This window comes from Mustelus asterias, chromosome 9 (assembly GCF_964213995.1).
Source record: "Mustelus asterias chromosome 9, sMusAst1.hap1.1, whole genome shotgun sequence".
Lineage (NCBI taxonomy): Eukaryota > Metazoa > Chordata > Chondrichthyes > Carcharhiniformes > Triakidae > Mustelus > Mustelus asterias.
This window is the reverse complement of record NC_135809.1, coordinates 111409972-111425498: the sequence shown is the minus strand read 5'-3', so window position 1 is coordinate 111425498 and position 15527 is coordinate 111409972. Positions and strand designations below refer to the sequence as shown.

General features: G+C 46.1%; 1 protein-coding gene across 1 annotated transcript in view; it reads left to right on the top strand.

The window, feature by feature from the left end:
• The window catches only part of LOC144498926 (lymphatic vessel endothelial hyaluronic acid receptor 1-like), a 54220-nt gene extending 39727 nt beyond the window's left edge, over positions 1-14493 (top strand). Inside the window, exons 5-6 of the mRNA XM_078220840.1 lie at positions 4767-4830; positions 13536-14493. Of these exons, the coding sequence (XP_078076966.1) occupies positions 4767-4830; positions 13536-13632 (161 nt within the window). The 3' untranslated portion in view covers positions 13633-14493. The remainder of the gene's footprint in view (positions 1-4766; positions 4831-13535) is intronic.
• The last annotated feature ends 1034 nt before the right edge of the window (positions 14494-15527 follow it).

Sequence of the window (15527 nt, the reverse complement as noted above, 5' to 3'; positions counted from 1 at the left end):
AGTAAATTTGCTGATGACACCAAGATTGGTGGAGTAGTGGATGAGGTGGAGGGCTGTTGAAGGCTGCAAAGAGACATAGATAGGATGCAAAGCTGGGCTGAAAAATGGCAGATGGAGTTTAACCCTGATAAATGTGAGGTGATTCATTTTGGTAGGACTAATTTAAATGTGGATTACAGGGTCAAAGGTAGGGTTCTGAAGACTGTGGAGGAACAGAGAGATCTTGGGGTCCACATCCACAGATCTCTAAAGGTTGCCACTCAAGTGGATAGAGCTGTGAAGAAGGCCTATAGTGTGTTAGCTTTTAGTGTGTCAGCTCACCTGAAGAAGGGGCTTGGAGCTCCGAAAGCTTGTGTGGCTTTTGCTACCAAATAAACCTGTTGGACTTTAACCTGGTGTTGTTAAACTTCTTACTGTGTTTACCCCAGTCCAACGCCGGCATCTCCACATCTTAGCTTTTATTAACAGGGGGTTGGAGTTTAAGAGCCATGGGGTTATGCTGCAACTGTACAGGACCTTGGTGAGACCACATTTGGAATATTGTGTGCAGTTCTGGTCGCCTCACTGTAAGAAGGATGTGGAAGCGCTGGAAAGAGTGCAGAGGAGATTTACCAGGATGCTGCCTGGTTTGGAGGGTAGGTCTTATGAGGAAAAGTTGAGGGAGCTAGGGCTGTTCTCTCTGGAGCGGAGGAGGCTGAGGGGAGACTTAATAGAGGTTTATAAGATGATGAAGGGGATAGATAGAGTGAACGTTCAAAGACTATTTCCTCGGGTGGATGGAGCTATTACAAGGGGGCATAACTATAGGGTTCATGGTGGGAGATATAGGAAGGATATCAGAGGTAGGTTCTTTACGCAGAGAGTGGTTGGGGTGTGGAATGGACTGCCTGCAGTGATAGTGGAGTTGGACACTTTAGGAACATTTAAGCGGTTATTGGATAGGCACATGGAGCACACCAGGATGATAGGGAGTGGGATAGCTTGATCTTGGTTTCAGATAAAGCTCGGCACAACATCGTGGGCCGAAGGGCCTGTTCTGTGCTGTACTGTTCTATGTTCTATGTTCTATTTGAGTGTCAGGTTCAAGGCTTAATGTGGGACTAAAATCCATCGCCTTCTACCTCAGAAGTGCTACAAGTTGACATATTTCAAGTGTTTCTGATGTACCATGCGGGGATAATGCCGTATCTTCACACCACAGTATGACTGGGAATCTCCCTGGCATTGTTCCCACTCTGTCACCATTACTTTGCTGGAAAGCCCATTTATTTACAGGGACAGAGGTTTACATTGGATTTACAACAAACTTATGACAACTGAGTTTGAGCATCTCTGGAAAAGTTCCCCTCTTCTGCACACTTTATTCTCCACTGACCTATATTCTTGATTAGGCTGATGGATCATAGGACACATACATGCAAGGGCCTGGATTTTCATCTGCGCATGAGGGGGATTCCCCCCTCCACAAACCCAACTTCCAAAAATGCCAGGCCGAATGTCAAGATTTCCCTTCTAGGTTGGCAGGGTTCCTTGGAATCAAGTTGGGAGGCCCTGGAATGAGCGTGAAGGATTTTAGGTGTGGAGCCTGGCCCTGTGGAAGGCCTGCTTCTGTGCTCCAGCACTGTTTTGAATTTTAATAAAACAGAAAAACATAAAACAGCACTCCAACCCTCACCTCACCACTCCCCGTGCTCCACCTTATGCCCTCAGCTTTACCCTTCATGGACTCTCACACTCTCCATGCCAACCTATGCTGCTCTGCCAAACCCCCATGGTCCTTTTTAACCCCACTGCTAACTTAGTGCCAACTCATGCTAACCCATACCCCCATCCCACCACCCTTTGCGCTCACATCTACCATGCGAACACAGCCATTATCCACATTGGGCAGATTTCAGGACCCATGCTGAGATTAGATAAAATAAAGTTCTAAGTGTCTATTGGAGACTTCATTTTTCAAAAGCTCTCATTCATAAAAACTAATTTACTACATTACCTTCAACTACATTATCCCTTACAACAACAAACATTTCATTCAATTACATAATCCCTTATAAAAACAAGCATTGGCATTCATAGTAACACTTCAAAGAGTCCATCACCCCTTGGAGCTGTCAATTAAACTGTAAAATGGTAGGCATCCTACGATGATAATGGACCGTGTGAAATCAGTCATGCAGCATTAATCCAATAATGGAAACCCTCATGTTAACTGAATGAAATATCAAACAATCATTTCTTAACACCCCAGCCAGTTTTTCAGAGTCAAAGGGCAGGGATTTTAAAATATTTGACAGCTCTCTTAGAGTGTTCATCTTGACACTTTTGACAGTTGTTCTTGACAGTTCCAATGAATTTCACAGTTCCAATTAGTTTATGTACTTTGTAATGCACATTTATGCCTTTTAATTTTCCCAAAGGGCACTTGACTTCTGTGAAATGCGTCTGTATGAATCATGACCTGGGCCCATTCCCACCCCCGCGAATGTAGTGTTGGGGTGGGATTTTGGGATTTGAGCCTCTTCCATCATTTTTAGCACATTGAAGAGGCTCTCTGTCATGGCAAAACCCCAGACCATGGGCTTTATCTTTGAGAATGCATAAGAAAGATCAACAACAAACAAAACTGCTTCAAACATAGTTGAGAATCTCTTTTGCAATTGATTTACCCCTCGGGGAGAATTATTGAAGAATTTGCGCCCAACATTGAATTTTATTGGATGGGAGGTGAATCACGAACAAGTCCTATAGTGTTACAATTAAAGCATAAATAATGGGGTAGAGAACCACCCCACTGCCTGTCCATTTCTGCACATAATACAAGAAGGACAAGCATTACCGAATGTGTTGGACTATACTCTGTACAACACCCAGGATGCCCACAAAGCATGTCATGAGTCACTCAAAGCCAGCAGGCAGGTGCAGCAAGCAATTAGGAAGGCAAATGATATTTTGGCCTTCATCACAAGGGGATTTGAGGACAGGAGTAAAGATTACAGGAGTCTTGGTGAGATTGCATCTGGAGTATTGTGGGCCATTTTGGGCCTTTCATGGCTGATCATCCAACTCAGTAGCCTAATCCTGATTTTTCCCCATAACCTTTGATCCCATTTGCCCCAAGTGCGAGATCCAGCCGCCTCTTGAATGCATTCAATGTTTTGGCATCAACTACTTCCTGTGGTAATGAATTCCACAGGCTCACCACTCTTTGGGTGAAGAAATGTCTCCTCACTTCCGTCCTAAATGGCCTACCCTGAATCCTCAGATTGTGACCCCTGGTTCAGGACTCCCCTACCATTGGAAACAACCTCCCTGCATCTATACTGTCTAGACCTGTTAGAACTTTATAAGTCTCTATGAGATCCCCCCTCATTCGTCTGAACTCCAGCGAAAACAATCCTAACCTCGTCAATCTCTCCTCATACATCAGTCCCGCCATCCCCGGAATCAGCCTGGTAAACCTTTGCTACACTCCCTCGAGAGCAAGAACATCCTTCCTCAGAAAAGAAGACCAAAACTGCACACAATACTCTAGGTGTGACCTCACCAAGGCCCTGTATCATTGCAACAACACATCCCTACTCCTGTATTTGAAACCTCTCGCAATGAAGGCCAACATGCCATTTGCCTTCTTTACCACCTGCTGCACCTGCATGCTTACCTTCAGTGACTGGTGCACAAGGACACCCAGGTCCTGCTGCACACTCCCCTCTCCCAATTTACAGCCATTCAGGTAGTAATCTGCCTTCTTGTTTTTGCTTCCAAAGTGAATAACCTCACATTTATCCAAATTATACTGCATCTGCCATTGATTAGCCCACTCACTCAACCTGTCTAGATCATTCTGAAGGATCTCTGCATCCTTGTCACAGTTCACCCTCCCACCCAACTCGGTATCATCTGCAAACTTTGAGATGTTACATTTTGTAACATTTTCTAAGGCAGGATGTATTTGCCATAGAGAGAGTGCAATGGAGGTTCACCAGACTAATCCCTGGAGTGGCGGGATTGTTTCATGAGGAGAGTTTGTGGAAACCGGGCCTTTATTTCCTGCAGTTTTAAAGAATAAGAGGTGAACTCATTGAAACTTACAAAATTCTAAGAGGGGCGTGACTGGGTGAATTTGGGTAAAGTTATTCCCTGACTGGTGAGCTTAGGAGTTGGGGGGGGGGGGAGGAAGACGCAGTCTCAGAATACGGAACAGGCCATTTAAGACTGAGGAGGTGAGGAGGGATTTGTTCACTCAGAGAGGGTGGTGAATCTTTGGAATTCTCTACCTCAGAGGACTGTGGAAGCTCAGTCATTGAGCAAGTTCAGGACAGAAATCGATGCATTTCTGGATAATAATGATATTGAGGGATGTGGATATCGTGGGAGAAATGGATAAGAGCTAAATGATCAGCCATGATCCATTTAGATGGCGAAACAGGCGCAACAAGCAAGTTGCCTATTCCTGCTCCTATTTCCTTTGTGCCTATAGGCCCCCCTTGCCCACGCAAATTAGAGGGAAAGACTCCAATTTATAAAATGTATTTTTCACAACCTACCGGTAGAAATAGTTCTTTCTTATTTACACCATTGGAATTTTGAACATCTCTTTTAAATCTCCCCTTAACTTTATCCACCCTAAAGTGAACAACCGAGATACTCCAGTCTCTTATGTAACTGAAGCCCTGTAACCGAGCATTTGTTTTATTTTGCAGTTTATTAGTTGAGATTGTCTTACTTGTTGTGAAATTAATAGTTGTTTCTTTGTGAATTTGCAGTATTGGGTGCGCTGATAATTGCTCTGCTTGTGATCCTCATCGCTGGAGTTTATTACATCAGAAAGTAAGTTCTCTCCAAGGTCACAGGCACTGCATGCCAAGTGGAAAGCAGAATTGTTGGAATACATTGAAGATCGCCAAGACAACATATACACTGAGCATCACTCAAAAGGCTCAACTTACAAACATACAAATAAGAGTAGAAGTCGGCCATTTGGCCCTTCGTGTTTGCCCTGCATTCAACAACTCATAGCTGATCTATTTGTGTTTCAAATTCTACATACCCATCTATCCCTGATAACCTATGATTCCCTGATAAAACAAGAACCTATCTACCTCTGCCTTAAAAGTATTCATAGACCCGGCTTCCACTGCCTTCTGAGACAGAGAGATCCAAAGTCTCACAACCCTCAGACACAACGTTTCTCACCTGTGCCCTACAATGGAAACCTCTAATTTCAAACAGTGCCCTGAGCTAAAACAAAAAAAATTCAGCACAGGAACAGGCCCTTCGGCCCTCCAAGCCTGCACTGACCATGCTGCCCGACTTCCGGGGACCATATCCCTCTATTCCTATCCTATTCATGTATTTGTCCAGACGCCCCTTAAAAGTCACTATCGTATCCGCTTCGACTACCTCCCCTGGCAGCGAGTTCCAGGCTCCCACCACCCTCTGTGTAAAAAAACTTGCCTCATTTTTCTTCTTTAAACCTTGCCCCTCGCACCTTAAACCTATGCCCCTGAGTCATTGACTCTTCCACCCTGGGGAAAAGCTTCTGACTATCCACTCTAGTTCTAGACTCAAGCACAAGAGGAAACATCCTTCCCACGTCCACCCTGTCAAGGCCCCCCTCACTCTTCTAAATTCCAGTGGGAAAAACCCCAGCCTGTCCAACCTGTCCTCATAAGGCAACATGCTCACTCCAGGTTTCAATCCTGACTGCCTCTCCATTCAATCTCCCAAATGCCTCCCCTCTATGTAGGGCACATAGCCCTCAAATGTGTCCAACGCTCATGCCGGCAGCAAGTACCTGTGCGTTTTCCTTGTCGACAACGGCCCAAGACAATCGGCCTTGTTTTCAGAGTGTCGATTGTCTCTCCTGTCGCACTGTCCTCAATCGTCTCTCCTCTCATGCCATCTTCAAACACCCAGCTACATTTCCCCTTGCGCTGTTTTAATTTCCTGCCTCTCTCCACTTGCGTTGTTTTTAAGGTCCCGATTGCCTCTCCACTCGCGCTGTTTCCAGACTGCAGACTGTCTTTCCTCTCGCACTGTCTTCAATCTTCAGACTGCCGTCCACTCATTGTTTTCAATCATCCCTACAGTGCAGGAAGCCATCCAGCCCATTGAGTCTGCATCGGTTCTCTCTGGCATAGTACCTTGCCCAGGCTCTCTCCCCACCCTATCTATGCAACCCCACATGTTTACTATGGCTAATCCATCTAACCTACACATCTTGGGACACGAAGAGGCAATTTATCATGGTCAATCTACCTAATCTGCACATCTTTGGACTGTGTGAGGAAACCGGAGCACCCGGAGGAAACACATGCAGACAAAACTCTGCACAGACAGTGACCCAAGGCCGCAATTGAACCTGGGTCCTTGGAGTTATGAGGCAACAGTGCTACTGTGCCACCCGACTGTCTCTCCTCTTGTGCTGTTTTCAATCTCTTGACTGTCTCTCCACTCGCGCTGTTTATGGACTGCCTCTCTCTCTCCTGCTGACTGTCTCTGTCTCTCATGCCAATTGTCTCTCTCGCTCTCTCTCTCGTGCTGTAGTCAATCTCCTAATTGTCTCATCACTTGCTGTTTTCAAATTAATTAAATTAAATCTGCAATAAAAAGCTAATATCAGTAACAGTGACCATGACATTTCCAGATTGTCATAAAAACCAATCTGGCTCATTGACATCCCTTGAAGAAGTAAATCTGTGTCCTTACCCAGTCTGGTCTACATGTCGCTCTAGACTCTTGACTTTTAACTGCCCTTTGAAATGGCCTAGCTCACCACTCAATGGTGGCTTATGCAATAAGTGGCATCCTTGCCATCACCGTTCATATCCCGTCCACGTCCCTCTATGGCCTTGCCCCATCCCTACCACTGTGATTTTCTACATTAACAACAGAGATTACACTTCAAAAATACTTCAATGGTTGTAAAGTGCTTTGAGAGATCTGGTGGCCATGAAAAGCAATGTTATAAATATAAGTCTTTCTTCCTTTCTCCTTTATTTCCTCCCAACTGCTCAACTCCTGATTGTGGTCTTTTGGCAGCCATGCCTTCAGGCAGTCAACCTTGTTCTCTTTTAAAACCTTCCTTCAAGTTCTCCAACCAAAACTTTATCTTCCTTTCCTCAACCTCTCCTTCACTGGCTAGGCTCCTATCTTTATCATTGTGTACCTGTGAGGTGCCTTGGGACATTTCCTCCAGTTGCTGACAACCAGTTAAATTAAATATCAAGAAAATTAAAGCCATTGTCTTTCATAGAATCATAAAATCCTTACAGTGCAGAAGGAGGCCATTCGGCCCCTCAAGTCAGCACCGACCACGATCCCACCCAGGCCCTATTCCAGTAACCCCACGTATTTACCCTGCTAGTCCCCCTGACACTAGGGGCAACTTAGCATGGCCAATCAACCTAACCTGCACATCTTTTGGACTGTGGGAGGAAATCGGAGCACCCAGAGGAAACCCACGCAGACACGGGAAGAATGTGCAAACTCCACACAGACCAAGTGACCCCAGGCCAGAATTGAACCCGGGTCCCTGGTGCTGTGAGGCAGCAGTGGTAACCACTGTGCCACCCCTTTCATCACCATTCCTTCGCTACCAACTTTATTCCTCTCCCTGATAACACTCTTGAGACTGAACCAGACTGAATACAATCTCTGTCATGTTTGATCCCAAGTTGCACTTCCTATTGCATATTCGGGTGTTTCAAAGACTGTCTATTTCTATCTCTGTAACATTGCCTGATGTCGGTCTGACTCAGCTTATCTGCTACTGAAACCCTCATTCATGCCTTTATTATCTCTAGACACAGTGCCAATGCTGCTCTTATCAAAGTCACTCATGACATCCTATGGGACAAGATGTGTCTGCAGCCTTCCTCCACCACAAGCTGCGTGGGGCAGCTCCCACGTGACTGCATTTTTATCTATCTTGGCTTCTCTTCCTCTTCTTGTACCCTTACCTCTGATATCCTCCAAAGATCTATCCTGGACCCCTCCTAATTCTCACCCACAATCTCCCTTGGTGCATCAACCAAATGCACAGCATTAGTTTTTACATGTGAAACCCAGCCTCTACTTCATTTTGATTCATTTTGGTAGGACAAATTTGAATGTGGATTACAGGGTCAACGGCAGGGTTCTGAGGAATGTGGAGGAACAGAGAGATCTTGAGGTTCATATCCACAGATCTCTGAAGGTTGCCACTCAAGTGGATAGAGCCGTGAAGAAGGCCTATAGTGTGTTAGCTTTTATTAACAGGGGGTTGGAGTTTAAGAGCCGTGGGGTTATGCTGCAACTGTACAGGACCTTGGTGAGAGCACATGTGGAATATTGTGTGCAGTTCTGGTCACCTCACTATAAGAAGGATGTGGAAGCGCTGGAAAGAGTGCAAAGGAGATTTACCAGGATGCTGCCTGGTTTGGAGGGTAGGTCTTATGAGGAAAGGTTGAGGGAGCTAGGGCTTTTCTCTTTAGAGCGGAGGAGGATGAGAGGCGACTTAATAGAGGTTTATAAGATGATGAGGGGGATAGATAGAGTGGGCGTTCAGAGACTATTTCCTCAGGTGGATGGAGCTATTACAAGGGGGCATAACTATAGGGTTCGTGGTGGGAGATACAGGAAGGATATCAGAGGTAGGTTCTTTACTCAGAGAGTGGTTGGGGTGTGGAATAGACTGCCTCTTTTGATAGTGGAGTCGGACACTTTAGGAACTTTCAAGCGGTTATTGGATAGGCACATGGAGCACACCAGAATGATAGGGAGTGGGATAGCTTGATCTTGGTTTCGGACAAACCTCGGCACAACATTGAGGACCTAAGGGCCTGTACTGTGCTATACTGTTCTATGTTCACCACCACCTCTCTCAACTCTGTCACTGTTGCTAAATTATCAGACTGCTTACCTGACGTCCAGTATCGGATGATCAGAAATGTCCTCCACTTAAATAAAGACTGAAGGCGTTGCTTTTGGTTCTCCACCTAAACTCCATTCCCTGTCTATTGACTCTATTCTTCTCTGTTGTAACCGAGATTAAGCCAGTTTATTCACATGGCGGCATGGTGGCACAGTGGCACAGTGGTTAGCACTGCTGCCTCACAGTGCCAGGGACCCAGGTTCAATGCCTGGCTTGGGTCACTGTCTGTGTGGAGTTTGCACGTTCTCCCCATGTCTGCATGGATTTCCTCCGAGCGCTCCGGTTTCCTCCCACAGTCCGAATGACATGCTGGTTAGGTGCATTGGCCATGCTAAATTCTCCCTCGGTGTACCCGAACTGGCGCCAGAGTGTGGCAACTAGGGGGTTTTCACATTGGCTTCATTGCAGTGAAAATGTAAGCCTCCTTGTGACTAATAAATTAACTTTAACCTTGGAGTCACACTTAATTCTAAAGTGACCCTCTGATCTCAGTCATGCCATCTTGAAGACTGCCTATTCCAATTTTTGTAACATTCCTTGACTTCAGCCTTGTCTCAACTCATCTGCTGTGGAAACTTCATTCATGCCTTTGTTTCCTCGAGATGTGACTATTCCAGAACATTCCTGCCTAGTCTCCCACATTCTACCCTCTGCAAACATGAGATCCACTAAACTCTGCTGCCCATGTTTTAACTCACAGCTGGTCTTGTTCCCCTATCAGCCCCGTGCTCGCCGACCAACATTGGCTCCTGGTCAAGCAACGTCCTCTTATTAAAATTTTCATTCTTGTTTTCAAACCCTTGTCTTTGGCGTAAGCCCTCCCTATCTCCCTCATCTCCTCCATCACCACAATACTCCCAAGATGTACGGTGGCACAGTGGTTAGCACTGCTGCCTCGCAGCGCCAGGGACCCGGGTTCGATTCCCGTCTTGGGTCACTGTCTGTGTGGAGTTTGCACGTTCTCCCCATGTCTGCGTGGGTTTCCTCCCATAGTCCAAATGACGTGCTGGTTAGGTGCATTGGCCGTGCTAAATTCTCCCTCAGTGTACCCGAACAGGTGCCGGAGTGTGGCGACTAGGGGATTTTCACAGTAACTTCAGTGTTAATGTAAGCATACTTGTGACTAGTAAATAAACTCACGTAGTTATCTGCACTTCTCTAATTGTGGCCATCTGTACATCCCCACTCACAATTGCTCCACCATTGATGGTTATGCCTTCAGTTGCCTAACCCTAAGCTTTGGAATTTCCTTTCTACAGCTCCCTCTACCTTGCTTGCTTCCTTTAAGACACCTCTTAAAACCTTCCTCTTTGTTCTTGGTCAGCTGCTTATGAGATTCATTGTTTTATAATGTGAAGCCCGTTGGAATGTTGCATTATGCTAAATGCACCCGATATGAGTTGTTGCAGACTTGACTATTCCAATGCAATCATGGCTGGTCTCAAACATTCAACCCTCTGCAAACTTGGGCTGTGTCCTAACTCACTCCAAGGCCCACTTTCTTATCAGCCCTGTGCTTGCTGATTTACATTTTCCCGGTTAATTTAAAAATTCTCAGAATTCTCATCCTTGTTTTCAAATCCCTCCATGGCCTCTCCTCTCTACGCACACCTCCAGCACAGAGCACTCCAACATGTCTGAATCCTGTAATTCTGGCTTCTTAAGTGGCTGTGCCTTCAACTGCCTGGGCCCTAAGTGCGGAAATTCTCTACCTTCACCTCTCCATCTCTCTACCTCTTCCTCCTCCTTTAAACCTACTACTTTGGCCAAGCTTTTGGCAACCTAGCCTAACGACGCCACCTTTAGCTTGGTGCCAAATCTTGTTCTTGTTCTCATGCTCCCTGTTAAATGACCTGGGGGGTTTTGTATTATAGGTGCTACATAAATCCAAGTTGTTGTTGTTGTTTTCTCTATATTAAACATAGAACATTACAGCGCAGTACAGGCCCTTCGGCCCTCGATGTTGCGCCGACCTGTGAAACCAATCTAAAGCCCCACTAATCTACACTATTCCAATATCATCCATATGTTTATCCAATAACCATTTGAATGCTCTTAATGTTGACGAGTCCACTACTGCTGCAGGCAGGGCATTCCACGCCCTTACTACTCTCTGAGTAAAGAACCTACCTCTGACATCTGTCCTATATCTATCACCCCTCAATTTAAAGCTATGTCCCGTGTTAGCCATCACCATCCGAGGAAAAAGGCTCTCACTATCCACCCTATCTAATCCTCTGATCATCTTGTATGCCTCTATTAAGTCACCTCTTAACCTTCTTCTCTCTAATGAAAACAACCTCAAGTTCCTCAGCCTTTCCTCATATGATCTTCCCACCATACCAGGCAACATCCTGGTAAATCTCCTCTGCACCCTTTCCAACGCTTCCACATCTTTCCTATAATGCGGCAACCAGAACTGTACGCAATACTCCAAGTGCGGCCGCACCAGAGTTTTGTACAGTTGCAGCATGACCTCACGGCTCCGAAACTCAATCCCTCTGCCAATAAAAGCTAACATACCGTACGCCTTCTTAACAACCCTATCAACCTGGGTGCCAACTTTCAGGGATCTATGCACATGGACACCCAGATCCCTCTGTTCATCCACACTACCAAGTATCTTACCATTAACCCAGTATTCTGTATTCCTGTTACTCCTTCCAAAGTGAATCACCTCACACTTTTCCGCATTAAACTCCATTTGCCACCTCTCAGCCCAGCTCTGCAGCTTATCTATGTCCCTCTGTAACCTGCCACTTCCCTCCACACTGTCTACAACTCCACCGACTTTAGTGTCATCCGCAAATTTACTAATCCATCCTTCTACGCCCTCATCCGGGTCATTTATAAAAATGACAAACAGCAGTGGCCCCAAAACAGATCCTTGCGGAATACCACTAGTAACTGAACTCCAGGGTGAACATTTCCCATCAACCACCACCCTCTGTTTTCTTACAGCTAGCCAATTCCTGATCCAAACCACTAAATCACCCTCAGGGTTCAGTGTTGGGGCCACAGCTGTTCTCTTTATATATTAACGATCTAGATGACGGGACTGGAGGCATTCTGGCCAAGTTTGCCGATGATACAAAGATAGGTGGAGGGGCAGGTAGTATTGAGGAGGTGGGGAGGCTGCAGAAAGATTTAGACAGTTTAGGAGAGTGGTCCAAGAAGTGGCTGATGAAATTCAATGTGGGCAAGTGCGAGGTCTTGCACTTTGGAAAAAAGAATAGAGGCATGGACTATTTTCTAAACGGTGACAAAATTCATAATGCTAAAGTGCAAAGGGACTTGGGAGTCCTAGTCCAGGATTCTCTAAAGGTAAACTTGCAGGTTGAGTCCGTAATTAAGAAAGCAAATGCAATGTTGTCATTTATCTCAAGAGGCTTGGAATACAAAAGCAGGGATGTACTTCTGAGGCTTTATAAAGCACTGGTTAGGCCCCATTTGGAGTACGTGAGCAATTTTGGGCCCCACACCTCAGGAAGGACATACTGGCACTGGAGCGGGTCCAGCGGAAATTCACACGGATGATCCCAGGAATGGTAGGCCTGACATACGATGAACGTCTGAGGATCGTGGGATTATATTCATTGGAGTTTAGGAGGTCGAGGGGAGATCTAATAGAAACTTACAAGATGATGAACGGCTTAGATAGGATGGACGTAGGGGAGTTGTTTCCATTAGCAGGGGAGACTAGGACGCGGGGGCACAGCCTTAGAATAAAAGGGAGTCACTTTAGAACAGAGATGAGGAGAAATTTCTTCAGCCAGAGAGTGGTGGGTCTGTGGAATTCATTGCCACAGAGGGCTGTGGAGGCCGAGACGTTGAGCGTCTTCAAGACAGAAATTGATCAATTCTTGATTTCTCGAGGAATTAAGGGCTATGGGGAGAGAGCGGGTAAATGGAGTTGAAATCAACCATGATTGAATGGTGGAGTGGACTCGATGGGCCGAATGGCCTTACTTCCGCTCCTATGTCTTATGGTCTTATGGTCTAATCCCATGTGTCCGTATTTTCTGTAATAGCTTACCATGGGGAACCTTATCAAACGCAAAGGTTAAAGGTGCCAAATGCAAGTTGTTGCTGTTTGGGACATGAATAGATTAAGTGGCTCTTTGCTAATATTTCACAAATATTTTTTTTAAAAGTCACATTTAAAAAGATATCTTAGAATCCTGCAGTGTAGAAGGAGGCCATTCAGCCCATTGAGCCTGCACCAACCCCAATCCCACCCAGGCCTTAACCTCATAAACTCATGCATTCGCTCTAGCTAGTCCTCCTGACGCTATTTAGGGGCAATTTGGTCATGGCCAAATCACCTAACCTGCACATATTTGGACTGTAGGAGGAAACCGGAGCACCCAGAGGAAATCCACGCAGACATGGGGAGAATGTGCAGTTTCCGCACAGACAGTGACCCAAGCCGGGAATTGAATCCGGGTCCCTGGTGCTGTGAGGCAGCAGTGCTAACCACTGTGCCACCGTGCCGCCGCTCTCTGTCCTGTTGCCACTTTGCACTGCTCAAAATGGTTTGGAAAAGTGGGGAAGTCTCAAGCTCTTATGACAGTTCCCACTTTGCACTTGACTCACATTTCACGTCTGTAATCTCTAGACGCAAGAAGAATTCTTCATACAGAACAGGGCAGCCGAAAGAAGCGATTGAGGCTGAAGTGTGGAACAAAAGCCTGATAGGGAACAGTTCACCGTGAGAAGACCCGGAGCAAGTACCCACAAAGCAAACCATGAGATGGCATCCTCCAGCACCAAGCAAGCAAACTAATTCAATAAACATTCAGGTCAAGGAAGTGGGATTAAAATTCGCTTTTGATAGAATTACACAGAATGTAGAGAGAACAGAATGTAACAGAAATTGAGCTCAGAAAGAGGCCTAACTAATCTATGCTGATCTTTACGGACTACGTGAGCCTCCTTCCACCCTTGTCATCTAACCCTTTCAGCATATGCTTCTATTAACGTTGCTGGTTCATCCAGCTTTAATGTCAACATTAATAGATTTTGGTACACATGCAGTTTCCTACACGCTCCTGACTTGAAAGATGAATGAGATGATCAGAGAAAGTAAGCTGTCACACAAGAGCATCGAATTCAACACTTAATTATGCAGAATCTAACACTATTAATCACTGAAACAGGGCTCATGATTTAACATAATGAATCTCAAAGTCTTTTTGATCACCGTGCTGCGGCTATTGCTTTGGACGTTTGAACTGTTCTGGTGAAGATTACAAGACGCGCCTGGTTCAGAGTATCTTTGATGATTTATTTCCGCCTTTTCCCGAAGCAAGGGGGAGAATGAAAGGAGAGAGTAGTCGCGGGGTGGGGGGGAGAGAGAGAAGGAGAGGGATTGGAGAGTGGAGGGCAGTGCGATGGGGAAGAGTGATGGGACCTAGAGTTGGGAGAGAGTTATAACGTTACTGCCATCGTGGTGTGTGTGCCAGGTTTGATGAATTAACTGGTCATTTCCCCCCAACAATTTTGCGTCACACTTGTGAACGTAACATTATCTTAAGCAAGAAATCAATTTCTTCAGGAGGGAGGTAAAAAGAATCGTGACAGAGGTGCAGATCTGTACAGATAATCTCACATGCATGCCCCTAAGTCTAAACTCGGTGCACTATTACACTATCATAGAATCCCCAAAATGCAGAAGGAGGTCATTCGGCCCATCAAGTCTGCACCGATTCTCTGAAGGAGCACCTTACCCAGGCCCACCCCACACCCTATCCCTGTAATCCCATACATTTACCCCATTAATTCCCCTAACTATACACCTTTGGACACTAAGGGGCAATTTAGGATGTCCAATCCACCCAACCTGCATATCTTTGGTCTGTGGGAGGAAACCGGCTCACCTGGAGGAAAGCCACACAGACACGAGGAAAACATGCAAACTCCACACAGACAGTCACCCACGGCTGGAATTGAACCCGGGTCCCTGGCGCTGTGAGGCAGCAGTGCAAACAACTGGGCCACAGTGCCACCCCTATAAATCATTGCTGCCCCTTGGTTTAGTAAGGTCCACCTCAGATACTAATGGCCAATGGATGTCTACTGTCCATTGCAATTCTCTTCCCACGCCTAGTGAAGCACTAGGGCAGACTTTTGTCTGTTTCCTTTACTAGTTATTCCCAGAACAGGTCACTGGTCTGTCCCCAGGGGCTTATAGCTTGAGAGGGGCGGCACGGTAGCACAGTGGTTAGCACTGCTGCTTCACAGCTCCAGGGTCCCGGGTTCGATTCCCGGCTCGGGTCACTGTCTGTGTGGAGTTTACACATTCTCCTCGTGTCTGCGTGGGTTTTCTCCGGGTGCTCCGGTTTCCTCCCACAGTCCAAAGATGTGCGGGTTAGGTTGATTGGCCAGGTTACAAAATTGCCCCTTAGAGTCCTGGGATGTGTAGGTTAGAGGGATTAGCGGGTAAAATATGTGGGGGTAGGGCCTGGGTGGAATTGTGGTCGGTGCAGACTCGATGGGCCGAATGGCCTCCTTCTGCACTGTAGGGTTTCTATGATTTCTATGATTTCCACATCAAGTGTGGCTGACCAGGAGTCTCTTCCACTCTTAATACCAACCATCGGCGTATTTG